At 46.3% G+C, this 23,942-nt stretch overlaps 1 protein-coding gene across 7 annotated transcripts in view; it reads left to right on the top strand.

The window, feature by feature from the left end:
- Positions 1–23,942, top strand: part of SSH1 (slingshot protein phosphatase 1) — a 62,185-nt gene that overhangs the window by 18,487 nt on the left and 19,756 nt on the right. For 5 of the 7 annotated variants that reach the window (XR_004422067.1, XM_033097422.1, XM_033097423.1 and 2 more), the window contains 8 exons: positions 7,581–7,684; positions 11,453–11,517; positions 12,005–12,126; positions 14,201–14,269; positions 15,262–15,327; positions 18,163–18,357; positions 19,804–19,897; positions 21,190–21,318. Coding sequence is in view for 6 of the 7 variants with exons in the window: in XM_033097422.1 (XP_032953313.1) it covers positions 7,581–7,684; positions 11,453–11,517; positions 12,005–12,126; positions 14,201–14,269; positions 15,262–15,327; positions 18,163–18,357; positions 19,804–19,897; positions 21,190–21,318 (844 nt within the window). In the remaining variant the exon portion in view is untranslated. Of the gene's footprint in view, positions 1–7,580; positions 7,685–9,753; positions 9,838–11,452; positions 11,537–12,004; positions 12,127–14,200; positions 14,270–15,261; positions 15,328–18,162; positions 18,358–19,803; positions 19,898–21,189; positions 21,319–23,942 lie in introns of those variants that run through there. The other 2 variants (XM_033097427.1, XM_033097428.1) reach the window with 2 other exon arrangements.

Below are 23,942 nucleotides of genomic sequence, written 5' to 3' on the forward strand. Positions count from 1 at the left end.
GCCAAACAATACATGCCCCAGCAGCAAAGACATTTGTAATGAACCCTGCCAGCGTTTCTTGCCTGTGACCCCGTTCCCTAAGTATAGTGCCCTGCAGAACTGGAATGCCCCTATTCTCAGCATCATGTGTTTAGGGGAACAATTTGGGAGTGCCAGCTGATAGGTGTGTCAACTGCGTTCCTTGTTATGCTCTGAAAAATGGTGTATGGAACGAGGCTCTGCCAAATTGCCTTGCTCGGTACAGCTTGGGGTCTTTGTGACTTTTGAGCATGAATTCGAAATGAGGGAAGAACCTGTGGGAGAGCAATGGAAGGAATTTTGTTTCTACCTGCAGTCGTCGTAGCCTTCTCCACATCGTAAGTCTTCCATCTCCTTTACATCTTTAAAAACTTCACTTTGGCTTCCAAATCCATCTAAACCATCACCAGTAGTGGCTTTGAGGTAGATCCGTATCCATCCAGCTTTACTGCTGCTACTGTTGCTGCAGATCAGACCATCCTGCCCTCCGACCTAGAGCTTCTGCAGGAAGAGCGCTGAACGTGGAACCTCTCGATCCAGTTCTGTCCCTTATTAGCCATATGACCACAGATAAGTCATTTATCTTTTCTGTCTTGGTTCTTTCATCAGAAGAATGGAATTATAGGAATTAAGAGCAAAAGCATCGGGGCACGCCCTCTGCAAACTGTAAAGCACCATTCAGATTGAAGGTATCGTTTACTTAAAACAACACTCATTGCATGCCTGTGGTATACCAGGCATTCAGGTGCTGGGAACTTGTTAAGTTGACAGCTTGGTGGCTCATCGATCAGCCCAAGCTTTGGTTCTTAGCTTTGCACGTTCTGAAATTTGAATTTATTACTACACTCAGGGATGACCAAGTTCCGAGAAACCAACTTATGCTAACCAAATTATAAAAAACTGACTTATAAACCAGAATAGACATTTATAAATTCAGGGTGGAGCCTTTTACAACAGAGACCAAATCCTCTTCTGTCCACTCTAGGGGACGTGTAACACGCTCTTCCAACTCTCTTCCCCATGCCCGTCTTTGTTGTTCATTGGTCCTTCAAGGCCTAGATTTTGGTGGTTTCTTCCAAGGAGATGTCCCTGGACCTCCAGGTAGGGCTGGGCATCCTGTGTGTGTGTGTGTGTGTCCATGTGTGTCCATGTCCGCCTGTGCGTAGTAGGTGCACAGTCGGCAGCCCCCTATACATTCCTCTTCTGTACATTACGTTGAGGTTACCGTTCTGTGTCTGTCCGTCTGACTGACCCACGAGACCGTGTCCGTTTCATTTCTGAATTCCCAGGGCTTAGCACTGACCGGGCACAGTAAATATCTGTTCCTCTAAATGCAATGGACGGAACCTCGCTTGGGAGTGCTCAGTGGCACCCACCTTTTCTGTGGTGACAACTTTCCATTCGTTCCCTCTTTTCCTAGAATTACCAACTCTGCAGGACGAACCACAGTCGACTGAGCAATCACCATGTAGAGCCGAGTGCAATCGAAGGTTCATTGTATCCACGTGAAAGTAGTTGGGTTCATTTCAAGCAGTCCACTCAGTGTGGAACTCTTTAGAGCAGGGGTGTCCAAACTTTTTCCACCAGTTTTCACCAAGGGCCGTATGCGGTAAAATACACACACAGCCGGGCCACTCACTCGAGGTGAAGTACGTATTGCCTCACCGGGTTTACTTAAGTAAACTAAATATATTTTTGGAATTTGCTGCGGGCCAAATAACAATGGATTGTGGGCCGCAGTTGGCCCGCGGGCCGCAGTTTGGACACCCCTGCTTTACAGCCTGTACTTGAGGCACATACTCTCTGATTTTGTGTGAAATGTAGTGTCAGAACTCCTCTGATCATACCACTTAAATAACTTCCTGTTTCCTCATCTATAAAATGAGTACAGTAATTCTGGCTCAGTCAGTCTACCTGGATGAGTTTCTAGAAGATCACCTGAGTTGACATTAGCTAGAGTGCTTTGTAAACAGCAGAGCTTATCAGAGGTCTGATCTGTCGTCATCATCGTTATTATTGCCATTTCATAGCCTTGTAAGCAGGGCTGCTTTTCAAGGGCAGGGACACTTGTGACTCTGAAAGTATTTGGCAGAAGATGGGCACGTGTACTTATCTGCTCACCTGTTCTGCTGCTGCTTCCAACAGGGTATTATTTTGTTTTTTGACCTGGCATGACCTCCCTCCATTGTACCTAATTGTGTGTTACTCTCCTTCTGAGTTTTTATTGAGTGTGTGTTTTTATTGGTATTATCTTTCACCAGCAAAAAACATTTATCACGCACCTACTATGTAAGATATTTTTATGAAGCCTATGGGAGAAGCCAGTTTTCTCTGTCCTGTCTGTCACTGTGAAGTGCAAGGGGGTCTAAACCCTGGCCATGTGTCAGAAGCACTTCTGGAACTTTTTAAAAAGCAGATGCCCGGACTTACTGCAGGCCTTTCGAATTAGAATTAGTTAAGGTTAGGCCTGGGCGTGAGTGTGTTTTAGAAGTTTCATGGGCTCTTCAAATGCAGCCAGAGGTGGAAATCAGGGCCATGGGGTAATATTCTGTAGTATCATGTTTCTACACCTAATATTTTCCTTTCTCAAGGAATTAAGTTTCTAAGTGGCATGGCCCACACCCAAACCACCTGACCATATAGCCGTTTCTTAAAAAGGATCATGACTTTTGCCCATGTGGATACTAGGGCAGGCTTGGCTTAGTACTGCACTCCTAAGTCTGCAAATATTTGGCTATTGGAATGAATGAACAGAGAATTCTGTAAGTGAATAGCAGAACATACACATAGTAGAATGTCAGTTAGAACCCAGAAATGGGGACTCCCAGACCAGTGTGTTTTATTTTCTGGAACTTCAATGTGCACCAGAATCCCTAAGGGAGTTGGTCAAAAACGAGGCTCCCCTGGAGATTGTTTCAGGAGCTCGACTGGCTTCCCGCGTTTGTCGAATGACGAAAATCATGCCTGCCTTGCAGAATAGACACTGTGCCATAGCTAAGTGCCTGGGACAGTCTCTGCCACATGACAGGTGCTCAGGAGGGGACAGTATGGTTGATGACAAGTGGCTTCTTGAACCAGCATGGCGGCGCCGCCCACAGAATTCTTCAGGATTCCCATTCAGTCCAGAAGGACTGAAGGATGTGGGAAGGATGTGGGCAGGGTGATGGGGTGGTCCCCCCAGGCCTCGTGCTTTCCCCAGGGCTGGTGGAAGAACTCTGATGCCCTGAGGTCCTGTTTCCCTGAATGAGTCCTTCCCTCTGTTTTTGCACACAATGCCCTCCCCTGCTGGGAAGAAGCACCCAAGACAAGTTTGTGTTCTGACTCCTCAGTGACGTATGCCTTAGCAGAGCAAAAGGAGGTGACGGCAGGGTAACGGTTCTGATTTCACTCTGGACGGGTAGGGACGACGGGCATTCCAGGGGTTAAGGTGGACGCAGGACACACAGATTTGGGTCTACTCCCGTCTTGTAAAGACCTGTGCTCCTGGGCAAGCTGTAGTTTCCTCAGCTGCAAAATAAGGAAAGTTGGAGTGTGTGTCTCACTTAATCCTTTTGTGAGGATTAATTCATCATCTGGGAGCTGGGGAAACCACCGGATAAGACCTTCCTAGAAGTCTCTGCTCAGTGCTGTTTCCTTCATGAGGAGTTCCAAACTCCTCTAGTTAGATGGTGGGACCCTCCTAAACACTAGAAGGGTTCCTTTCTTACGGAACATATCCCATTCTGCCCTTCATTGTGGTCATTCGTAGCTTCATTTATTTCACCAGCTGAAAGAATATCAGAACATACATATAATAGAACATAAATTAGCACTCAAAACAGCGCTACTGGCCGGCTCCTGCCAGGTGGGTTTTGGGGTCTCTTGCCTGGCCCTCTAGGACCCGGGCCAGCTTTACCTTTGCATCCGGTCCTCTCCCGAGCACCGTGCGTGCAGTTCTCAAAGCTCCTATATGTGTGCATGTGCGGTGCTCTCTACCTGGAATGGCCCCCCGCACCTCCCATTTGCTGCCTCAAGTAGCGATTAGCGTGACTGAAGAATTTCCAGAATGTAAAATGTGCTTTTGAAAGTGCCAAATAACTGCGGCAGCTGCCCACAGTCACCGTTGGGTGAATGGATGGGGACTGAAAGAAATAGGAATCCTTCAATATGTCTGTCGATTGCAACAAGAATGGGTCCTCGATGCTCGGGTCCTGGGCCTCGGCGGCCAGCTGTTTTCCCTCCCGGTTTCTAGTACACACCCTATTGCTTGTTCCCGAGGCCTACAAAACAGCCGTGGGAGGAAAGTGATTAGAGGAACTTCAGCTGTTTTGCTCCTTCTGAATGGCCCTCTTTCATCAGGATGTGCAGAGACAAGGGCCTTTTCTAACCCAAATATCAGGGGAAGACAAGAGTTCCATAAGAGCCGTTTGCTCTCGGGGTGGGAACACCATCGGAGGAGGAGGACCTCCTTGGTGACCGACTCAAGCTCTTCTGTGCACCTTTCTACTTTCTCCCGAGTGGGTGGAAGGCAGGAGCTTCGGGCAGGTCAGGATGTGACTCTGGCAGTCATGCACCTTTTTTATTTTACCGACTTCTGCATCTCCCTTCAGCCACCTGCTTGTTTCTGCTCTTCAGAGGTTTCCAGCCCCAATTAGTACGTATCACCAGCTCTGGTTCCTCTTTTCCTACCGTGTATCTGCGTCTGGATGCTTCTGGCTGGCTGTGCTCTGAGGGTGGGGTGTTTGGGAGGAGCAGCGATGAGGTGTTCATCTCTCTTCAGTGCCTTGTAGAAACGTTAGTCTCATGTCCCCTCCTAAACCGGCAGTAACCAGTGTCTCTGAGACCATGTGTGTACGGTGGCGATAACCGTGATGAGGATGGGGGTTAGGAGGGCAGGGGCTGTGTTTGTTTCAAATCTCCTGTCAGGATTTTTCTTAAAGGGATGGAGGAAAACAGTTAAGTTTTGTTCGTCTGGGTCTGGACTTCTCGAACTTCAGTCACTCTTTTTAGGACACCAGCAACTTTTGGGAGAAGGCTGGTTTTTTGGTAGCAGGGACAGGTGGTTTGTGCTTCTTGGCCCCTGGGTACCTAGGACAGTGTGTGTGTCACTGCCAACATGAATTTGTTAAAGGACTTCCTTTCCTGAAGGGGCACCTTAAGACTAATGAGTCGGGGTACAGTGCCTCTCAGAAGCCTGGCAAAGAGAGCCCCACGGAGTCCTGGCAGCGGGAAATAGGGTTCATGTCAGCCCCCCAGAGGATGCGTGAGGCTCTGGGCCTGCATTGAGCTCAGGACACAAGACGGGAAACAGGGTCACGAGGAATATCTGCACCTTGTTTTCATGAATCCTGTGCCTGCCCCTGTTCTGTAGCCTCGTGGCCCCAAGAGTCATCTTGTGCGGTCAGCCTCATGCTGTCTCCTCTCACTGCCTCCCCAGACGCAGGGCAATGGCACAGGCTTGATAGGATGTGTTCTCTGGGCTTCCCCAGAGCAGCTTCCAGTCTCACTCTTTCCAGTAAACGCCTGTGACCAATTCCAGGAGGAGGACAGACGCTAAGTGTTCTGGGGCCCCATCCATCCAGCTCCCCGACTTCATGTGCAGATGGGAGGCTCTGAGTCTTTCTCAGTCTCAGGAAAACTGAGAAACAACTGGCCTTGTCAGTGATCATGGGATAAAACCAGCCTATTCTTTTGCATTGTTCCCTTTCTTTCCAAAGGAAGTGTAAGGGAAACCAAGGGGAATTTTGGCCCATGATTTCCAAGGCAAAGGTCACTGTTAATGGCTGGCCGTTTCCAGCGTGCTCAGGTTTCTGGTCAGTATGGATTTTTTTCTTCTTTTTTTTTTTAAACTCGTGAACAAAAGAGGTTGATGTTGCTTTGCAAAGAGTTTCCCCAGCTGCTTCGATGAACTGATTGTTGTTTTAAGTTTCGTGGGTTTTGAAGTCCCTTGTGCAGCTCTTTCAAATTTTGATGAGAATCAGTGGTAAGTGAGCTGTGTCTAAAACAGAGTCGTTCTGAAAACAAACTTGGTTGTAAAATGTTAAGGAAGGAGAGGGTGACAAGTTTTAAGGGTGGAAAAGTGTTGGGTGATTCTGCGGCCTGCTGAAATACAACCTGGATTTAGAATTGGCCAGATGGGCGCTAAAAAGCTTCTTGCCTTCCATGGGTGAGAGTGAGACCTCAAAGAAAGGATGCTTCTCATTTCTTCCATTATGTATAGTCCTGGGCTCCTCAACACTTGAAACTTGCAGCACAAATATATGACTGAAGGTGGGAAGGATGGCTTGGCAGTACATTTGTGATAATAAATGAAGAAGTGCTGTACACATGTAAAGTATTGGTATTATGAAATCTATAAAACTAGTTATCAGTCATTCAGTGGCCCAAATAAGAGAGGCAGAACTAAACCTTATTATTTGATATTTGAGCAGTCACTATTTTTAGCACGGGAATTCAATCAGGAAAAGAGCAGATTTTATTGTGGACTTAATATTCTAGAAGATAACCATTTTTCTGATTCAAGGAGCTGCTGGCTTAAATGCTAGTTTGTGTGGTGAGTTTTCTTACCACCTTTCTTATATATTAGACTTAGCAGAGTTTATTTATTACAGAATTAGAACTTCTAAATACTGTCGTTAGATGTCTGAGGCAAAGAAGACCTGGCTTTCTTACATTATAGAACATGTTCTTGTTTTTTCTATCAGGAATTGATTTGCTTTCTATTAAAACAAAAAAAGTGCTGCTTTTTCTTAGAGATTTTCCCTTCAAATCATTTCTATGTTAATTGGTTGCCCAAGAGAGAATTAATGATTTTTACAGTTCCCTAAAATTTAAACTGTAATCTTCTTTCACAAAATTAATAAAAATAAAATGTATTTTTTCCATTACAGCATGTAGTATATGTTTTGTATTCCTTTGAACGTAAAACAAAAATTACTGTTTTAAAAAGTTGCTACTTGCTCAATATTGAAGATTTGGAAGCTACTAAGAGGTGGAAGAAGACAATCATAAGTAGCCCAACCCTCACAAAAACACTTAATAATTTTGGTGTATTTTATGGGTAATTTTCAGAGTTCATGGTGTTTGAATAATTGGTAATAATTAATAGCTAATACGGTTTATCAATTTATGGTCTTAATTTCTGCATGAGCTAAAGATTTTTTTTTTTGATGACCAATTTATGAAAGTGAACATTTTTTTAATTGTAATTTTTTGTTACAAGATGAATATAAATCATCAGCCTGTCGTAATCAGAGCCTCAGTCTCTATTTTTAGAAGCTGTTTTATTACAGTGAGATCGCTTTACCGTATCCTGCAGAAAGGAGCTCTTGGCCCTGGAAGCGCCCATGTAAACCTTGGGTGTTTTAGCAGAAGTGGTATTTCGTCGTGCACACTCTCTAGCAACAAGCTCGTAGCAAAGGTTTGGGGTGAGAACTAATATGTGAAATTATTCTAAAAGCTATTTTCGCCCATTTGAATTTTACGTGCCATTTGTCCTCACTCAAGCTTTTCCTCTGCAGCACGTCTTTGGCCATTTTCCTCTGAATTCCACCCTAACTGTGCTCTGGTTTTATTCTTCTCAGCTTAAGTGAGAGCTTTTTCATGGTGAAAGGAGCAGCCCTCTTCTTACAACAGGGAAACAGCCCTCAAGGCCAGCGAAGTCTTCAGCATCCCCATAAGCACGCAGGTAAATTGCTGTTCTTGCCTTGGAACTTAACTTTCCGTGCAACTGGAGGAACCTCCCGTTACTGATGGTGAGCTATTTGTTGGTTTTCAAGGCCAGAGAATAGAGAAACCCGGTTTTGTATTGACTGGTACAGGTAGAAGCTCTTTTCTTAAGCAAGCGGGCCATGCATATTTTCCAGGTGGCACAGGGAGAAGCGGCACTTTTGATTATACGTGTCTACCAAAGAAGTAAGGCGGTCACAGTTTGTGTTTGGATGTAAACATTTCCTACTCACAGTGTATCAGTTACCGGCAGATTTTGGGTTATAGTATGACTTTCTAACAAGTGCGCCAGAACACATTATAACCAGATGTTGTCCCCTTGGAAACAGCCCCCTTGAGTTGCTATATACCGAGTCTAGGGATGCTGTCATTTCTCCAAGCATTTGGAAAACTCTTATTTAGAGAATTTCCTTGTGAGCCTTTGACATGCCCTAGGATGAGAGGCCTTTATTTTCTTTAAATGGTGCGCTTGGTTTTGGGAAGTAGAAGCGATCAAGTGGAGATCAAACCTAGTATTAACTGAGGTCCAAACGCAAATAACTAAGAAATACCTGTAAAGTCATAAGACTGGTTTTTCTAGGTGACTTGACTCCGAAACCAAAGGCAGTTTGAAAAGAGGGATTCAGAAAACACTTGCTTACAAGTTAATCTTTGTAATAGGTGGGTAGCCTCTGCAGGCGCTTCTTGGACGGGCCACACATCTCTGAATGTGAGCTGGACAGGCCTCTGATGCTCAGAACAGCAGGTGAAAGAAACTAACAATTAGGGCCAGTTTCTTGTCACTTTGATCGTTTTGTTTGTCTGGCCACCTCAAAGTTATCCAGCCGCATTTTGGATCTGAGTGCCTAGGTTAGAATTTCGTATCTTACAATTTATGACAAACCCCAAGGCTCAGTTGATATTTTCACATAGTGATATTTATAATCAAGATTTAAGTCTGTTTTAAGCTAGGAAAATAATTGTCCTGCACACAGAGGCAGTGTGGTTTAGGGAAAGAATGTGTGCTTTGGAGCCAGACAGACCTGCCTTCTGATCTCAGTTCCGTAACTTACTGTGCTGCTGTCATAGTCAACCTCTGAGCCTCAGTTTTCTAATCTTTACAATCGGCACCAAATACCAATACCTCAGATAATACAGAATTTAAAATGTATGTAGGTAATGTATTTACCTCCTGATAGGTGCTCAGTGTGTGCCAGCTATCATTATTACTACAATGACTTCTGGTACAATAAAACTGTAAACAAAACTTTGAGTCTTAAATTTGCTAATGGTTTTGCCCTGTAAAGAATTTAACCATTGTTCATGTCTTAACCATAACACATACAACAAAGCAAATGCTCAAGCTTTGATCACTAAGTTTAAAATGTCTCCATCCTCTAATTCAAACAAATTTTCATACTATGTGCGAGCTTGGGGAAGTACGTGCAAAACCATTTTGTAAAAACCCTAATTCAGGCTGATTTGTGCAGCTGTTGAGTGTACGTGAGAGTAGGAAGAAAGCCACTGGCTTTGTGGATTCTGCTACTGCCGAGATCTGGAACGACCATTGAGCTCAGAAAGGCAAACTGCTGACTGTCCCAGGACTCTCAGTCAGTGACCCTGGGGCGGGCACAGACTAGACTTTATCTCCATTCCCTTTTTTTCTAGAATTATCGTCAAATCCCATGGATGACCCACAATACCTTTAGTAATCACCTTGCAGAGCTGAGTACAATCGAGGGTTAATTCTGTCCATGTAAAAGTAATTCAGTTCCTTTCAGCCAGCCCCGTCGATCTGAGACGCATTCTAGAACCTATACTTCAGGCTTGTATTCTCTGATGTTTTTGCAAGTGCTTGGTGAACATTTCAGCATTTAGAGCCTACGTGTAGATGCCCGACCAGGGTTGGGATTTCTGTCTTTTAGCAATTCTCTGTCTCCATGAGCAGTCCCACTGAAAGCAGTCTGTCTGTGTGGAAAATGTCCCTTTCATTTAGGCACTACATCAGCCAAGGAGCTGGGATGTGCTTTGTCTGTGTGCTTCTGTGCCTCGCAGTGGATGGTGGTGGGGCCCAGGCAAGCCCAGAAAGAGCCGTGTTGGTTATGTGCCATCGTGGCATTGGTGACATGACAGGTGAGGGTGCTGTTAGGTGGAGGAAGGGGTGGGGGGGGCTGTGTCCTCCTGTCCTGTGAGTCCTGACCACGTCGTTCCTTATAGAAAGTGGTGCCAGTGCAGGGTGTGGGCCACTGTGGAATCCTGGAAGGGACAGGCCAGACAAGAGGGGCAGCTTTCTAACGATTTTATTCCTCTCTGAGGCAGGAAGTACAATTTGGACATCACATGTCAGGCTGCCCTAAAATTTAAAGGATGCTTTTGCAAAAGGAATGAATCCAATGTATTGATCCTTCTGGGGTTCTAACTGTGATCTATAAGATCATTTTTTAAAAGAGAGAATTCTATTTTTATTAGGGTGTTAAACAAATCAAAATTTATACAGATTTTCTGAGTTATTCCTTGTACTTTTCTAGATCAGCATCTTTACAGATGAACCTTTTCTTCAGAAAGAAACCCATGCAAACATTTTTTTAAAAATTTTCAATTACCATTGATACACAATATTACATTAGTTACAGGTGTGCGACATAGTGGTTAGACATTTATGTAACTTATGAAGTGATCCGCCCAATAAGTCTGGTACCCACCTGACACCATATGTAGTTATTACAATATTATTGACCATATTCCCTGTGCTGTACTTTACATCCCCGTGACTCTTGATAATTGGCAATTTGTACATCTTAATCCCTTCCCCCTGTTCACTCCAACCTCACTTCTGTCCGGCAGCCATCAATTTGTTCTCTGTATCAATGAGTTTGTTTCTGGAAAAATTAAAAAAAAAATGTATAAGTTAGGAAAAAAGTGGCATTAGAGTCACACTTGCTAACTTACTAATTACAAAGCTCAGGTATGGGGGTCCCCTCTGCGTGGAACGCACAGCTCTTCTTTGTTCAGGTGGATCCTGCATGGCCATGGAGGCTCACCCCCCTGAGAAACTTTACTCCCCTCATTGCAGCCCAGAGGCACCCCCTGAGTACTGGGCCCACTCGGAGAAGTTCGAAACCTGGCTCTGGGTCACTGTCTCTTTTAAATAACCAAGGGGGGAAAAAGTATGTGTAATTTTTAGAAAGAAAAGAGAAAATGATAGATGGCTGTCTGCTCAAATTATTTGTCCGGGCCCTCAACATGTACTTGGCTTCTATAGAGTCCCGTAAACATTTCCCCTCCCTGTTGTGGAAGTAATGTCTGTTTCTTGCAGAACATGCAGAAGAGTTGAAAGAGGAAGAAGTACACCCGGTCCTTTTTCTCAGACCAACTCTTAGCAAATTCCCTACTTCAGCCATGTCTGTGGTTTCTGAAAAGTAACATTTGCTTGAATTTAACACTTCTCCTCTGGGCTTGTCTGTATTTGCCCAATTTTATATTTAAAAACCCATGCTGCAAGGATGCCAGAAAATAAAAGCAACTTTTAAAACTATGGCAGTGAGCTCTCTCTCACTCATCCACACGCACTTTAGGAGTGGAGTTAGAGAAGGTGGGACTTGACGTCTTTGTGGTGTTTCTTCTGGGGGTAGGGAGAGGAGTTGTAACATCTGGGTCTTCTGCCAGGCCCTTAGAATCCACCTCTCACAGGTTTCTGCCTAGCAAGTAGGTCGGTGACCTTTGAAAACTGTCTTCATTGGCCCAACAGGTGATTTGCCTCAACATCTTCAAGTAATGATCAACCTTCTGCGTTGTGAAGATAGAATCAAGCTGGTAAGAAGAGACGAGAGTGGCAAGTTTTAATTTTTAATTGTGAAATTTGGTAGGGAATTATTCATGAGCATTGGGCGTGGGGGGTGTGTGTGTATGTGAGTTTTGACGTTCTAGCAAATTCTCCCAAATTGTTCACAAAAGCCAAAGTCAGGTTGGCTCCTCAGCACCCAGAAGGTCCAGGGAAGGGATGTATCAGGTCTCTTTGTCAGTCGGCACAAAGTTGCAATCTCCATTCTCTGGATTTTATCTACTCACCCATTTAACAAACTTAGGGGTCGGTGGGTGGGCTGGGTCTCCTCGGTGCCAGGCACTGTCCCTCATGTTGGAGATGTGAGTGAGACGTGGCCCCTGAGCCTAAGAATCTCATCTTAATTCCTAAACTTACAGCGGAGAAAGGTAGAACACAGAAGTCCTTGGTCTGGGTGCGGTGAAGGAAGGGGGCCCCACCTAAAAAGGCTGGCCAGTGAAAGCATCTCTGCCTGTGTAGGCCGTGCGCTTGGAGAGCGCTTGGGCAGAGCGGGTCCGCTACATGGTGGTGGTGGACAGCAGCGGGCGTCAGGACACAGAGGAGAGCATCTTGCTGGGCGTTGACTTTTCCAGTAAGGACAGGTGAGTCTGATGTGACGGTGGTTCCCTTCTGTGATGGGGACAGCAGTTGCTGCTGGAAAAAGGTTTCCATGGGAAATGACAGGGGGATGCGTGATGGCACATGGCAGGGGTGATCGGACGCTGGGAACAGGAGAATACGCCGGTTCCGCTCTCGTGTGCTGGGTGCTATGCTAGATCCAGTCTCTGCTCTCAGAGAGCTCCGGGTGTACCGAGAGGAAAAGAAAAGTTTCACTGTGCTTTGAGCTTGAACACGGGGTACTATTGGGGGTGCTCTACAGGAGGGCATCTCAGCCAGGAGGATTGTGGTGGGCACCCAAGTAAAGGCAGGAGCCAGCCCAGTGAAGCGAGGAGAACGCCTTCAGGCCCATATAGGAAGTATGTGATTGAGGGAGAGCGTATCCAGTGCCTCATCCAGTATCTCTAGCCCATGGATTCCCAAGTCCTTGTTGACAGGTCCTGGGTCAGAGGCTTGGAGAGAGGTTTGGAACTTCCCGATAAATGGTGGCCAAGTTAGTTTTATTATAGACTCTATTATGTGTGTGAAATGAGGGTGAACGGCTCTCCTTACATCGAGGAGAAGTTAATGCATGTGAGATCATTGCAAAGCCTGGATTTGTTAAAACTGGATTAAGTTGACTCCCTTTAGTCATCATTCATTAATGTACTCATTCATTAAGCAGTTTATTTGCCTTCTGTGTATGAGGCAATAGGCCAGGCCCAGGAAAACAAAGAAGCAATAATACACACAGTTCTCGACCTCAGCCAGCCTATAAGCTCAGTGAGGAAAAACCATAACCAGTTGCTGGGGTGATGGGCTCGGTGATGGAGAGATGCACGGGGGTGTGGGGACACAGGAGAGGGGTGGGCCTCGAAGGGCCATGCCAAAAGCCCCTGGAGCATGCAGGGGCTAAGCCAAGGATGAGTGGCAGTTGGGCAAGTTCAAAGGTGGGGGGCATGTCGGTTTGGGCCTCTGAGGGGCCCGCTCCTTGCTTCGCCCTAGCACTGACACAGCCAGGCGCTCCGAGTCGCAACCTAAATTGTATTTTGCAGCTCTGCAAAGGAAATATAGTTAGCCCATCAAGAATGGGTTGGATGGCAGGGTGGGACCTGAGAATTGGCCTAACATGAAAGGCTTTGTCTAATTTTGCGTGAAGGGCTTGAAACTACCTTCCCCACAGATCCCGAAGCGGAGGGTGGGAGAGGGTGGTCGTGGTCGCAGATGCTTGGGGCTCATCTGTGAGCCCAGAGCGCCCTGTCTGCAGCGTCGCACGCTCGCTCACAGCATTACTCCCCGGGGGAGCTGTTAAGTGGTGGCAGAGATGTTAGCTCAAGATCCTGGAGGTGGTCGGAGCTAGCCTTGGCACAGTTACAGCGGTTTCTCACAAGCCGGCTCTTCTTTAAATGCCTGAAGAATTTTCTTAATAATCTGAGGAGCCCCTCTGATAAAGCCCTTTCTTCCCTTCTGTGTGTTTCAAGTGGTGCCCGTCTCTACAGTATCATTGCACTGTTTCCACGGGCAAAACAAAAGCAGACTAAGCTAGTTTTTAAAACGGCAGCTGCAAAAAGTACAGAAACAGAGGTCCAGGAATGAACGCCAGTAATGGTGTTGGCATGTTCCCCTCCCCCGTCACCCCAGGACAGGAGGCTGGGTTGGCTGCCAGTACTCGCCTGTGTCCCCTGGAGTGTGTATGGCCTTGTGCCAGGTGTGCCAGCCATCGGTGGCTTTACCTCTGTTGCAATGAGGGTGTGTGGTCCTTTGGTTGCTCCTTGTCCCCTGAGAGCTGCAGCTGAGACGTGGTGTTTATGGAGCTGCAGCCGTACCGGATGGTGAGGTCAGAGTACACTGTGACTGTCTCCAAGCAGGGGTCACTGGCGACTCCTGCTAGTGGGTCATCCCATACCCACGTGTTCTAGAATTCAGTGGTGAGCAATCCCTACAGACAGCCTCAGTATGTGGACCCAGGTCAGTGCGTGGTTCCCTCTGTGAGCTGGACGGGCTGGGAGAAGACACAGAGGGAAGATTGTCAGCCGGTGGACTCTTAACTCTAGACGGCTTCTCTTCTCTCCTACGTAGTAAAAGCTGTACCATCGGGATGGTACTCCGACTGTGGAGCGACACCAAAATCCACCTTGATGGTGACGGGTAAGTAGTTCTCTTTAAAGGATGATTTTAAGCACTGTAGACTTTGAAACACGAGGGTTGGGGCATCCTTGGATACTCATTAGCAGTGGAATCATGTGTGCGACATGTTTACATCAGGAGAAAGAGGATTGCCCTCCAGTGAGCCACGCACGGAAGGGAGATTGTGTAAGGGAGTTTGGGTCATGAAGTGTCAACAGAAGCATATTATAGGAGAACTCCTGCTGTATGAAGTTTAAGAACAGCAATAAACTGACACATTCATTTACCTTGATCTGTGAAATGAATACTCATTCCTTGCCCTCCATTTGGGGCCGGTCCCTGAAAGTTCATAGGTAAATGTGACGCAGCAGGAGCTCACTCGCCATCTTTAGGGGTGCAGGGAAAGACATGTAACTGGCAGGTACAGCAGTGTTTCAAGTGCCACCTTAGGGGGTGCAGAGGAGGAATCATTTAGTGTGTCCTGGGCGGGGAGACCGGAGACGAAGGGCCATCTGCGTTGTGCACGTGTTTGCTCCTCGGGGAAATACATGAGTCCTGTGATGAGTAGCAAGAAGCAGAATAGGAAATTCTCCCCACACTAGAATTCCAGCAGTAAAAGTTAGAGTGCCTCATAAAATAGAACGGGGAGAGAAAAATAAAAATTTGATGTTTTTGAAGAGGTCGGATTATGGTTATGTTTTTCTGTTTTAAAAATGTCTTCCATTAATGTATTTTCCATGCAATTCTCGGGGGAGAAAACTGGATGGGACATGCGGGGCGAGAAGTAGGAGGTGGGTGGGGACCGTTGCAGGAATGCGTGCAAGATAGTATCAGATGCTGTCATTGCGTCAAACCCTTGGCTGGGCTTTCAGTTCTGGGCAGACCGCGCGTTGCTGGGTTAAGGACACACTTGTCCTCGGGGGGTCCCCAGTGGGCCTGCCCGTATCATCTCGCAGCAATGTGGTTAGAGGGCCTAATTTCTCACCATAGCACCTTTTGTGTTTCATTCTCAGTGGATTCAGCGTCAGCACAGCAGGAAGGATGCACGTCTTCAAGCCTGTATCTGTCCAGGCCATGTGGTAAGTGTGGGTTTAGGGACTCTTTTAACTCCTCAAAAATATTTTCCTAGCTGACAGCATGAATAGAAACCCCCCGGTACTTACAAGCCCATTTAGGTGCATTTATTTTGTGTGTATGGCAAAATATACATAACAGAATTTACCATTTTAACCATTTTTAAGTGTGCAATTCAGTGAGGTTCAGTACATTCATGTTGTGCAACCATCACCACCGTCCATCTCCTGAACTTTTCCATCATCCCCGGCAGAAGCTCTGTTCCGCCTAAGGACCAACTCCCTATTCCCCTCCCTCCAGCCTCTGGCAACCACCATTCTACTTTCTGTCTCTGAATTTGTCTATTCCAAGTCCCTCATGTAAGTGGGATTGTAGTCATCATCCTGTATCCGGCATCTTTCACTTTAAATAATGCTTTCAGGGTTCATCCATGCTGTAGCGTGTGTCAGTTTCCTTCCTTTTTAAGGTTGAAGAACATTCCATTGTATGGATAGACCACATTTTGTTTAACCATTCATTTGTTGATGGATTTTTGAGTTGTTACCACCTTTTGGCTATTGTGAATAGAGCTGTTATGAACATTGGTGAACAGAGTATCTGTTTCAGTCCCTGCTTTCATTTCTTTTGGGTATATACGTAGAAGTGGAATTTCTGAATCATACGGTAATTCTATGTTTAACTTTGTGAAGAACCACCAAACTACCGTTTTACACTCCTACCAGCAATGCACTGGGATTCCAGTTTCTCCACATCCCAGGCAATATGTGTTTTAATGTTTTTTGTTTTCGCAATAGCCATCCTGATGGATGTGAAGTGGTATCTTGTTATGGTTTTGATTTGCATTTCCCTAATTCTTTAATGCTGAACATCATTTCATGTAGTTATTGACCATTTGTATATCTTCAGAAAAATGTCTATTTTGTCCTTTGGCCACTTTTTATATCGGTTGATTTTTGTTGTTGTTGAAGTGTGTCGCTTTTACGTATGTACAGTTCCTCCTGACAAACGTCATTCCAGCATAAACTCACTTATTCATTGTACCTGGCATCAATAGGCATTTAGTTTGCTCCATGAAGGGAAGGGCACTCTGCTACCGTGTTTCCCCGAAAATAAGACCTAGCCAGACCATCAGCTCTAATGCGTCTTTTGGAACAAAAATTAATATAAGAATCAGTCTTATATTACATTATGTAAGACCTGGTATTATATTATATCATATCATATATCATATCATATCATATATCATATCATATCATATCATATCATATCGACATGGTCTTGTAAAATAAGACTGGGTCTTATATTAATTTTTGCTCCAAAAGATGCGTTAAAGCTGATGGTCTGGTTAGGTCTTATTTTCGGGGAAACACGGTAGGTACTGAACATCTAAGAGGCATAAAATGGACATAATTCCTATTCTTGTGGAGTTTACAGTCTGTAGAAGGAGGTGGCCATAAATACAAGACTGTCACACGTTACACCGAGGTAGGGCGCTCTCACAGGGTGCCAGGTTATGGGATACTTACCACCATGTGCAGGGGCTGCGCAGGGGTCTCCCTGGATACTCTGCTTTGGGGATGAGGTTCCTGTGGCTCAGGCTGCACTGGGTGAGATAAACCGCGGCCAGAGCTTCTCTGAACCTGGCACACACATCTCAGACCCTGCCTTGTCTTTGGAGGGTTACACAGACCGCTCATGCAGCAAACCCAGCAGTCTCTCTCATATAATCTGGAAAAGACTCAGGAGGAAGCTGGTGGCGTCTGATGAGAAGAGTTCTGCCCAGTGTTTCGAAATAATTACCCATTTCTCTGGGACAGAGAGCGTTATGCAGAATTCTCCCATGGGCCACAAGTTAATATTATGCTTCACGTTTACCTCCTCTCTCACTGCACACTGCCGTCAATTCAGGATTATATCTAGGTGTCTCAGATGTTTCTTTGTGTCCCTCGGTGATTTTTTTTTTTAATCTCTTTCTCTACAGGCAAGTAAAAAATAGGCCCACGTGTTTTTCTAAAACTTCAGAAGCAGAACTAAATTTAGTAAATATTCAGCTCAAGTTTGTTCCCTGCACCAGCCTAGAAATAGGACAGCTATGTGCCACTGGGAAAAGTGACGTGGATTGCGGTGGTTTCTATACCATTGCTGAGCCGTTCTCTGATAACTCCCCCGCCACCCAAGTCTTCCCTTGTCCACCCTTCACTGATACCTAATTCACCCCATTCACAATTTTCAGCCTATGTTTATTTTTGTAAACAGAGGTAAAACCAGGTAACTAAATTGGCCATTATGTTACACATTTTTCATATTGTTTCTCCTACCCCACTCTGCCTTCCTAAACCTTTTCTTCAGTTAGTTTCTATGTTATAAAATGCATTTCTAGAGCGCATTTCCTTAGGAAATGGAAGCAGCTAAGCTATTATAACATTGATGGGGCTGGTTAGAAATTAAGTTACTTAGATTCCAGTAACATGGTCGTGACTCTTGCTTTCCAATTGCTAGAATTAATTGTGGTTCCTATGTTGAAGGTGCCTACAACCTCAGAAGTAACTCTTTAATTCCGGCGAGTTAATCGATGGACTGTAAAAATGACACATGAACCAGCCTGATGGGGAGAGTCACGAAGTTGTTTTGTTTCCTTGTTGGGATGGTGAAGGCTGTCCATCCGTCTTGGGTCAGTGTCTGTGTTGTGCAGACGATCTGTTACCCGGCCGGCTGGGGATCCCCAAGAGCGAGTCCTTTTGAACTGCCCTTTCCCCACCCCAGTTTAAACCTTTTGTCGAGGCGAAAACCCAGCCCTGCTGTGCCTCCCGGGTCTGACCGGCTCCCCCTTCCTCACCCAGGTCTGCCCTGCAGGTCCTTCACAAGGCCTGCGAAGTGGCCCGACGGCACAACTACTTCCCTGGGGGCGTGGCGCTCATCTGGGCTACCTACTATGAGAGCTGCATCGGCTCCGAGCAGAGCTGCATCAACGAGTGGAACGCCATGCAGGACCTGGAGTCCACGCGGCCCGACTCCCCGGCCTTGTTTGTCGACAAGTAAGTGTGGCGCCTCCTTAGCCGCTCGCTCCCACACCCACCCCGGGCCCGACCCTGCGTCCGTGCCAGGTCGCACCCTGCCTGTCTTCTAATGATTGAGGGCCACCTCTCCCTGAACCAGCATTTCAGGCAGGGGTTCCTAACCTGCCGCCCGTGGGTAATCTTTGGCTGGGGAAAGGGTCTGTGACGGCCACCCCCCCTTTAAAATCATGGACACACTGGGGTGTGAGTGCGTTTCTGGGGAACAGCTCCATTGCTCCCATCAGATTCTCAAAGGAGCGGGTAGCCCACATACTTCCTTCACAGGCTCTCGGGCAGTGCCTGTGCTCTGGCCTGATTCTCAAAGCTCTTCCCGTGCTCTTAGAAGTAGGATTAATGTGAGTCCGGTTCCTTGGATCCTGAATCACAACTGCACCAGCACAGACCAAGGACAGCCTGCCTTAGGGGCAGCAACGGCGAGTCACGTGGCCTGAGGCCGCACGAAATCGAAGTCTAGTCCAGAAAAAAGAAGCCGGCGGTATTGCCCCTCTCTCGGGTCGGCCCCTCTCTCGGGTCGGCCCCTCCTCCTGCACGCTGTTGTGTTCCTCTGGGACACTGCATATAAGAGGGCTGTGGACAGAGGGGGGCAGCCTGTACAAGGACAGGCCTGGCAGCCCTGCCGTACGAGGCCTCCTGGAAACTATGAGAGGGCTGAGGAGAAATGACAGCTGGCTTCGATCAGATGACTGGGTGTCATGTGGAAGCAGGATTAGCCTGGTTTGTGTGGCCCCTAAAGTGAGAACCGGGGTTGATGTGTAGAAGTTACAGGGAAATACAGTGGTACCTCGGTTTTTGAACGTCTCCATTGATGAACATTTTGGTTTATGAATGCTGTAAACCAGGAAGTAAATGCTTCGGTTTTTGAACACGACTCAGAAGTCGAACATGTCACACGGCTTCCGCCGAGTGCAAGACCCTGAGGCCTAGCTGTCGGCTGTTTTCCAACGTTTCAGAACTCGTGGATTATGTTCGAAAACTGAGGTACCACTGTACATAGATTTGGGTCCTGTGTGAGGAGATCATGGGAGCTGGCCGGGCCTGTGGGCTGGCTCAGGAGGCAGTGATGTCCTCAGCAGCGACCCGAGGGCCCAGTGGCCTGGGGATGTTACACAGGTGGTTCCAGCCTCCTGCCCTGAGAGTCTGATACTCGGCAGGACCGGAGTAAGGGGCGCGCTCCCCACCCACTGCGTGCCCTCTTGATCTGCCCCACTCTGTTTACTCCTGTGGGGGTTCTGGGCACAGAGCACGACTCCTCTGTCCCTCTCCTGCACCCGCTGAGGGCACGCACACCAAGAAGTTAGCTGTATGAGTCAAGCCACGTTCTCTTTAGCCCAGGAGCAGCGTGCGTTTCTGTAAACTCTGACCTCAGGCTTCCTACAGTTCTGCACTTTCCTAATTTCTTTCCAGGCCAACCGAAGGGGAGAGGACTGAGCGCCTCATCAAAGCCAAACTCCGAAGCATCATGATGAGCCAGGACCTAGAAAACGTGACCTCCAAAGAAGTAAGCGAACTCTCCCCTTCTTAGCAGAGGTCACACGCCATTCCTTTGTCCTGTTGTCCAAAGCACGGCAGAAGCAGGCCTGGTACCTGGTCTTCTTTACCCATCGGTGCACCAGCGCTAGGAGGCTTTTTCCTGCAGGACTAGTGTAGTGGAAAGAGCACAGATCTTAGAGTCAGACTCGTTTGAATCCAGCCTTGTCGCATAACAGCTATGAGGTTTGGGGCAAATTCCCCGACCTCTCTGAACCTGTAAGACCTTTGGTGAGAATTCCACGAGACCCGAGATTGCACCAAGAAGCATTTACCTGTTAGCACCCTCCCTCTGCCCTACGTCACCTTGGGTTTCATTTGACATAGAGCAAACTCTGTTTCTCCTCAAGAACACAACTTAAACCAGCAAGTTGCTAACCCCGGACCACCTTCCATCTGCCTTTTCATGTTTCCCTTGATCACTTTTTTTCTTTTTTCAGTTGCTTTTTGCTCAAGGAATGCAATGAATTATAACAACTTAAACTAGGTAGATCTAAGAGTTGAAATGGTCATTTAAAAAAGTCGTATACCTTGGGCAGCCTGGTGGCTCAGGTGGTTGGAGTGCTGTGCTCCTAACACCGAGGTCTGCAGTTCGACCTCTACAGCTAGATTGAGAACAGCGGCTCTACCTGGAGCTGAGCGGCCATGAGTGGCCGGCGTGAGCTGCTGTGAGCTGCTGTGTGCTGCTATGTGCTGCTGTGAGCTACCGTGAGCTGCCGTGAGCGGCCGGCTGGTGACCGGCAACCAACTGGCTCAGCTGGGTAGAGCGCAATGCTCATAATACCAGCATGGGCCAGTGAGTTGCGTCCTCCACAACTAGACTAAGAACAACAGCTTGACTAGGAGTTGGGGGGATGGAGGGAGGAGGGGGAGGGGAAAAAATTAAAAAGTCATGTACCTTTTTTAAATTAATACATGTGAAAATCAAATTGTAATACCTTCCAAAGCAAGGTGAAATTGATTTCAGGTTTTCACTGTGTTGAGTTTAATATTTAATTGTGAAGGTCTGAGTGCTTTAAAACTCAGGAGAAAAGATCACGTGGGAATCAGTCTGTATTTGAAATAATAAACTTGCCCCCGTCAGATTTACTTTGAGGCTGAGTAGCCTGTATTCCCACCACCCATGCATATGCACCATGTGTTTTAATGCAAAAAACACCTGTTTTGAAAACAGCCACAGTTCACACTGTGACTTTACTTCTTTGGAGGGAGACAACTGTTTTCTTTAACAAATCACTTTTCCAAATATTTTCCACTCCACAGATTCGTAATGAATTGGAGAAACAGATGAACTGTAACTTGAAAGAATTCAAGGAATTCATAGACAACGAGATGCTGCTTATCTTGGGACAGATGGACAAGCCCTCCCTCATCTTCGATCATCTTTATCTCGTAAGGGGCGCAGCCCATGGCAGGGTCTGTCTTGGGGAACATAAATCGGGCCTTGATTGTTTGAGCAAGTCAGAGAGCGGAAAACTTGAGTTACTAGCGCCTCGATTCTGACTTTTACAGGAACTCCCTCCTCTGGCCTGCAGGCTAGTGGTTTGCTCTCCAGCCAGATGCTTGCGATGTGGCTCCCAGCTGGGCCGCGGGGAGTTGTTTGAAAGCTCCTTGGCATAGTCAGCTGGCACCTATTTTCAGACTCCTACCACTCTTTGCCTTCCTCACTCACTCACACTCAGGCCCCGTCCAGTTATCTCCAAATGGTTTGCGGGCTGAAAATCCCCAGTTACTAAACGGAGCGTGCTCGCCAAACCCCAGAATTATGCCTCGGCATCCCAAGACGTAAGAAACAGTAGGAAAGGCAGACCAGACACCTGTAACACGGCTTTCTCTCTGCTTGTCCTGGCAGCCACTCCATGTACTGCTCCCAGAGCCCGTTGAAGGGACAGGCCCGGGTGATGTAGCTGTGGTGGGTGGGGCACGGACACCTCATCTCCATCTCTTGCTCACATTTTCTTAAAGCTGTGAATCTCCATAGAAGGCAACTGGCAAGTTTTCAAAGTCAGACTGTAGAGGAAGGGACGTTACTAAAATTAGGCGGCACAACGTACTCATGAAAATCAGCCCCACCAGGCCAGATTCTCACTCCCCAGCCGGAACAGCGATGTGACTGAAAGCAAGTCTCTCTGCCTCTTTTTTCCTTCATCTTACATGTTATGAGATGATTGTGAGGATTCAATACAACACAGCTTTAAGGCACCAGGTGCAGTTTCTGTAGGCACTAATTATTGGTGACCATCATTAGAGCAGAAATTGCTTCCTGGGAAAGTTGAGGAAGTGCCTTTGCTGTGGAAGGCATGAGCGATTTTGTTCTCTTCCTATAGGGAGTAGTTAATAGTTTTCCAAATGCATACGAGATATGATCAGATAATAAAGTGAATGTTTAAGTAAAAAAGTGTATCACAGTAAAACACATTGCCATCAATCCCCTTCAAAGTACCATGTTTCCCCGAAAATAAGACCTAACGGGAAAAGAAGCTCTAGCATGATTTTTCAGGATGACATCCCCTGAACATAAGCCCTAATGCGTCTTTTGGAGCAAAAATTAATGTAAGACCCGGTCTTATTTTTGGGGAAACACCATACTCTCCCTCACTTTGAACTCATCCCATCATTCTTGACACTTTCTGAAGCAGTTCTAGAAGTCCTCTTTTTTTGTGAGTGTCTTTAGTTGTGCTGTTGTGGCTGCCTCGATGTCCTGAATCATTTTGACTTTGGGGAAGAGCCAGACGTCACATGGTGCCAAATCTCATGAATAAGGTGGATAAGGACACACTATAATGTTTTTATTTGACAGAAATTGCCATATACCGGAAGCGATGTGCGACATGGAGCATTGTCATGATGGAGGATGATTTATGGCACATTTTAAAACACACCTTCTCTCAACCGTAGCTCACACCCGACTGACTGCACTGAACAAGTTGAAACTTGTCACACACTGTTACTAAGGTTTGACGTGCCACTTCCTGTATTGAAGATTCCTGCCTTTCTGTTGGATGGCACTTGACAGCAGCATTCACCATATTTTCACACATTGTTTCTGGTACGGCAGTTTCTGTCAAAAACATTATGATGTGTTCTCATCCACCTTATTCATTGGATCTGGCACTGTGTGACTTCTGGCTCTTCCCATAGTCCAAATACCCATGAAAGATAAAGGTTTTGAATCGATTCAGGACATCAAGGCAGCCACGACAGTACAACTAAAGACACAAAAGGGGACTTCCAGAACTGCTTCAGAAAGTGGCAAGAACAAAGGGATAAGTGTGTTCGAAGTGAGGGGAAGTATTTTGAGGGGGATTGATGGCCATGTGTCTTTTACTGTAATACATTTTTTTAATTTAAACATTCACCGTAGTTTTTGATCACACCTCGTATATCGTGATATATATTGAATATATTTATAGATAGCAATATATATGTGTATACACGTGTGTGTATTTATATACATATATATATATATATATATATATTTCATGTATATGTTAAAAGTATATACATGTGTGGATTTGAAGCCTTTATCTTGAAAGCTGTGGGGCCGCGCTGGGCCCTCATCTCCCGGGAAGTTGATGTTTTTCCCTGGTGGAGACGTCCGAGGGCAACTCTAGCCCATTGCTCCACTAGATGGCGATCACGACAGGAGGACACTCACAGCCTTAGCGAGCGTTTGTTATTTTTCGGTGTGGTTGGTACTTTTTGTCATTTTTTCCATGAGAGATACTAAAGGAATTTTTATGTTTGAGCTTCTCTTTCCAACGTGAAAATCCAGCTAGCACCCGCATGTGGCCAGCGCCGTCAAGGTCCCTGAAGTCCCTGCCTCCTGAGGGGTCTGCCCTCTTGGACAAGGAAGTTTATAGGGAGACTAAGCCTGTTCTTTTTCTCTTTGTGACTCTATGTTGTTTGCATTTCCTAAGAGCAAAGGGATGTTTTTCTTCTTTTTTTTCCATTCGTGTTCTTTGCATGCTCAGAAATGGAGAGGGTTTTTAAAATACTGTTTTAAAAGTATTAAA

Source organism: Rhinolophus ferrumequinum, chromosome 25 (assembly GCF_004115265.2).
Source record: "Rhinolophus ferrumequinum isolate MPI-CBG mRhiFer1 chromosome 25, mRhiFer1_v1.p, whole genome shotgun sequence".
Taxonomy (NCBI): domain Eukaryota; kingdom Metazoa; phylum Chordata; class Mammalia; order Chiroptera; family Rhinolophidae; genus Rhinolophus; species Rhinolophus ferrumequinum.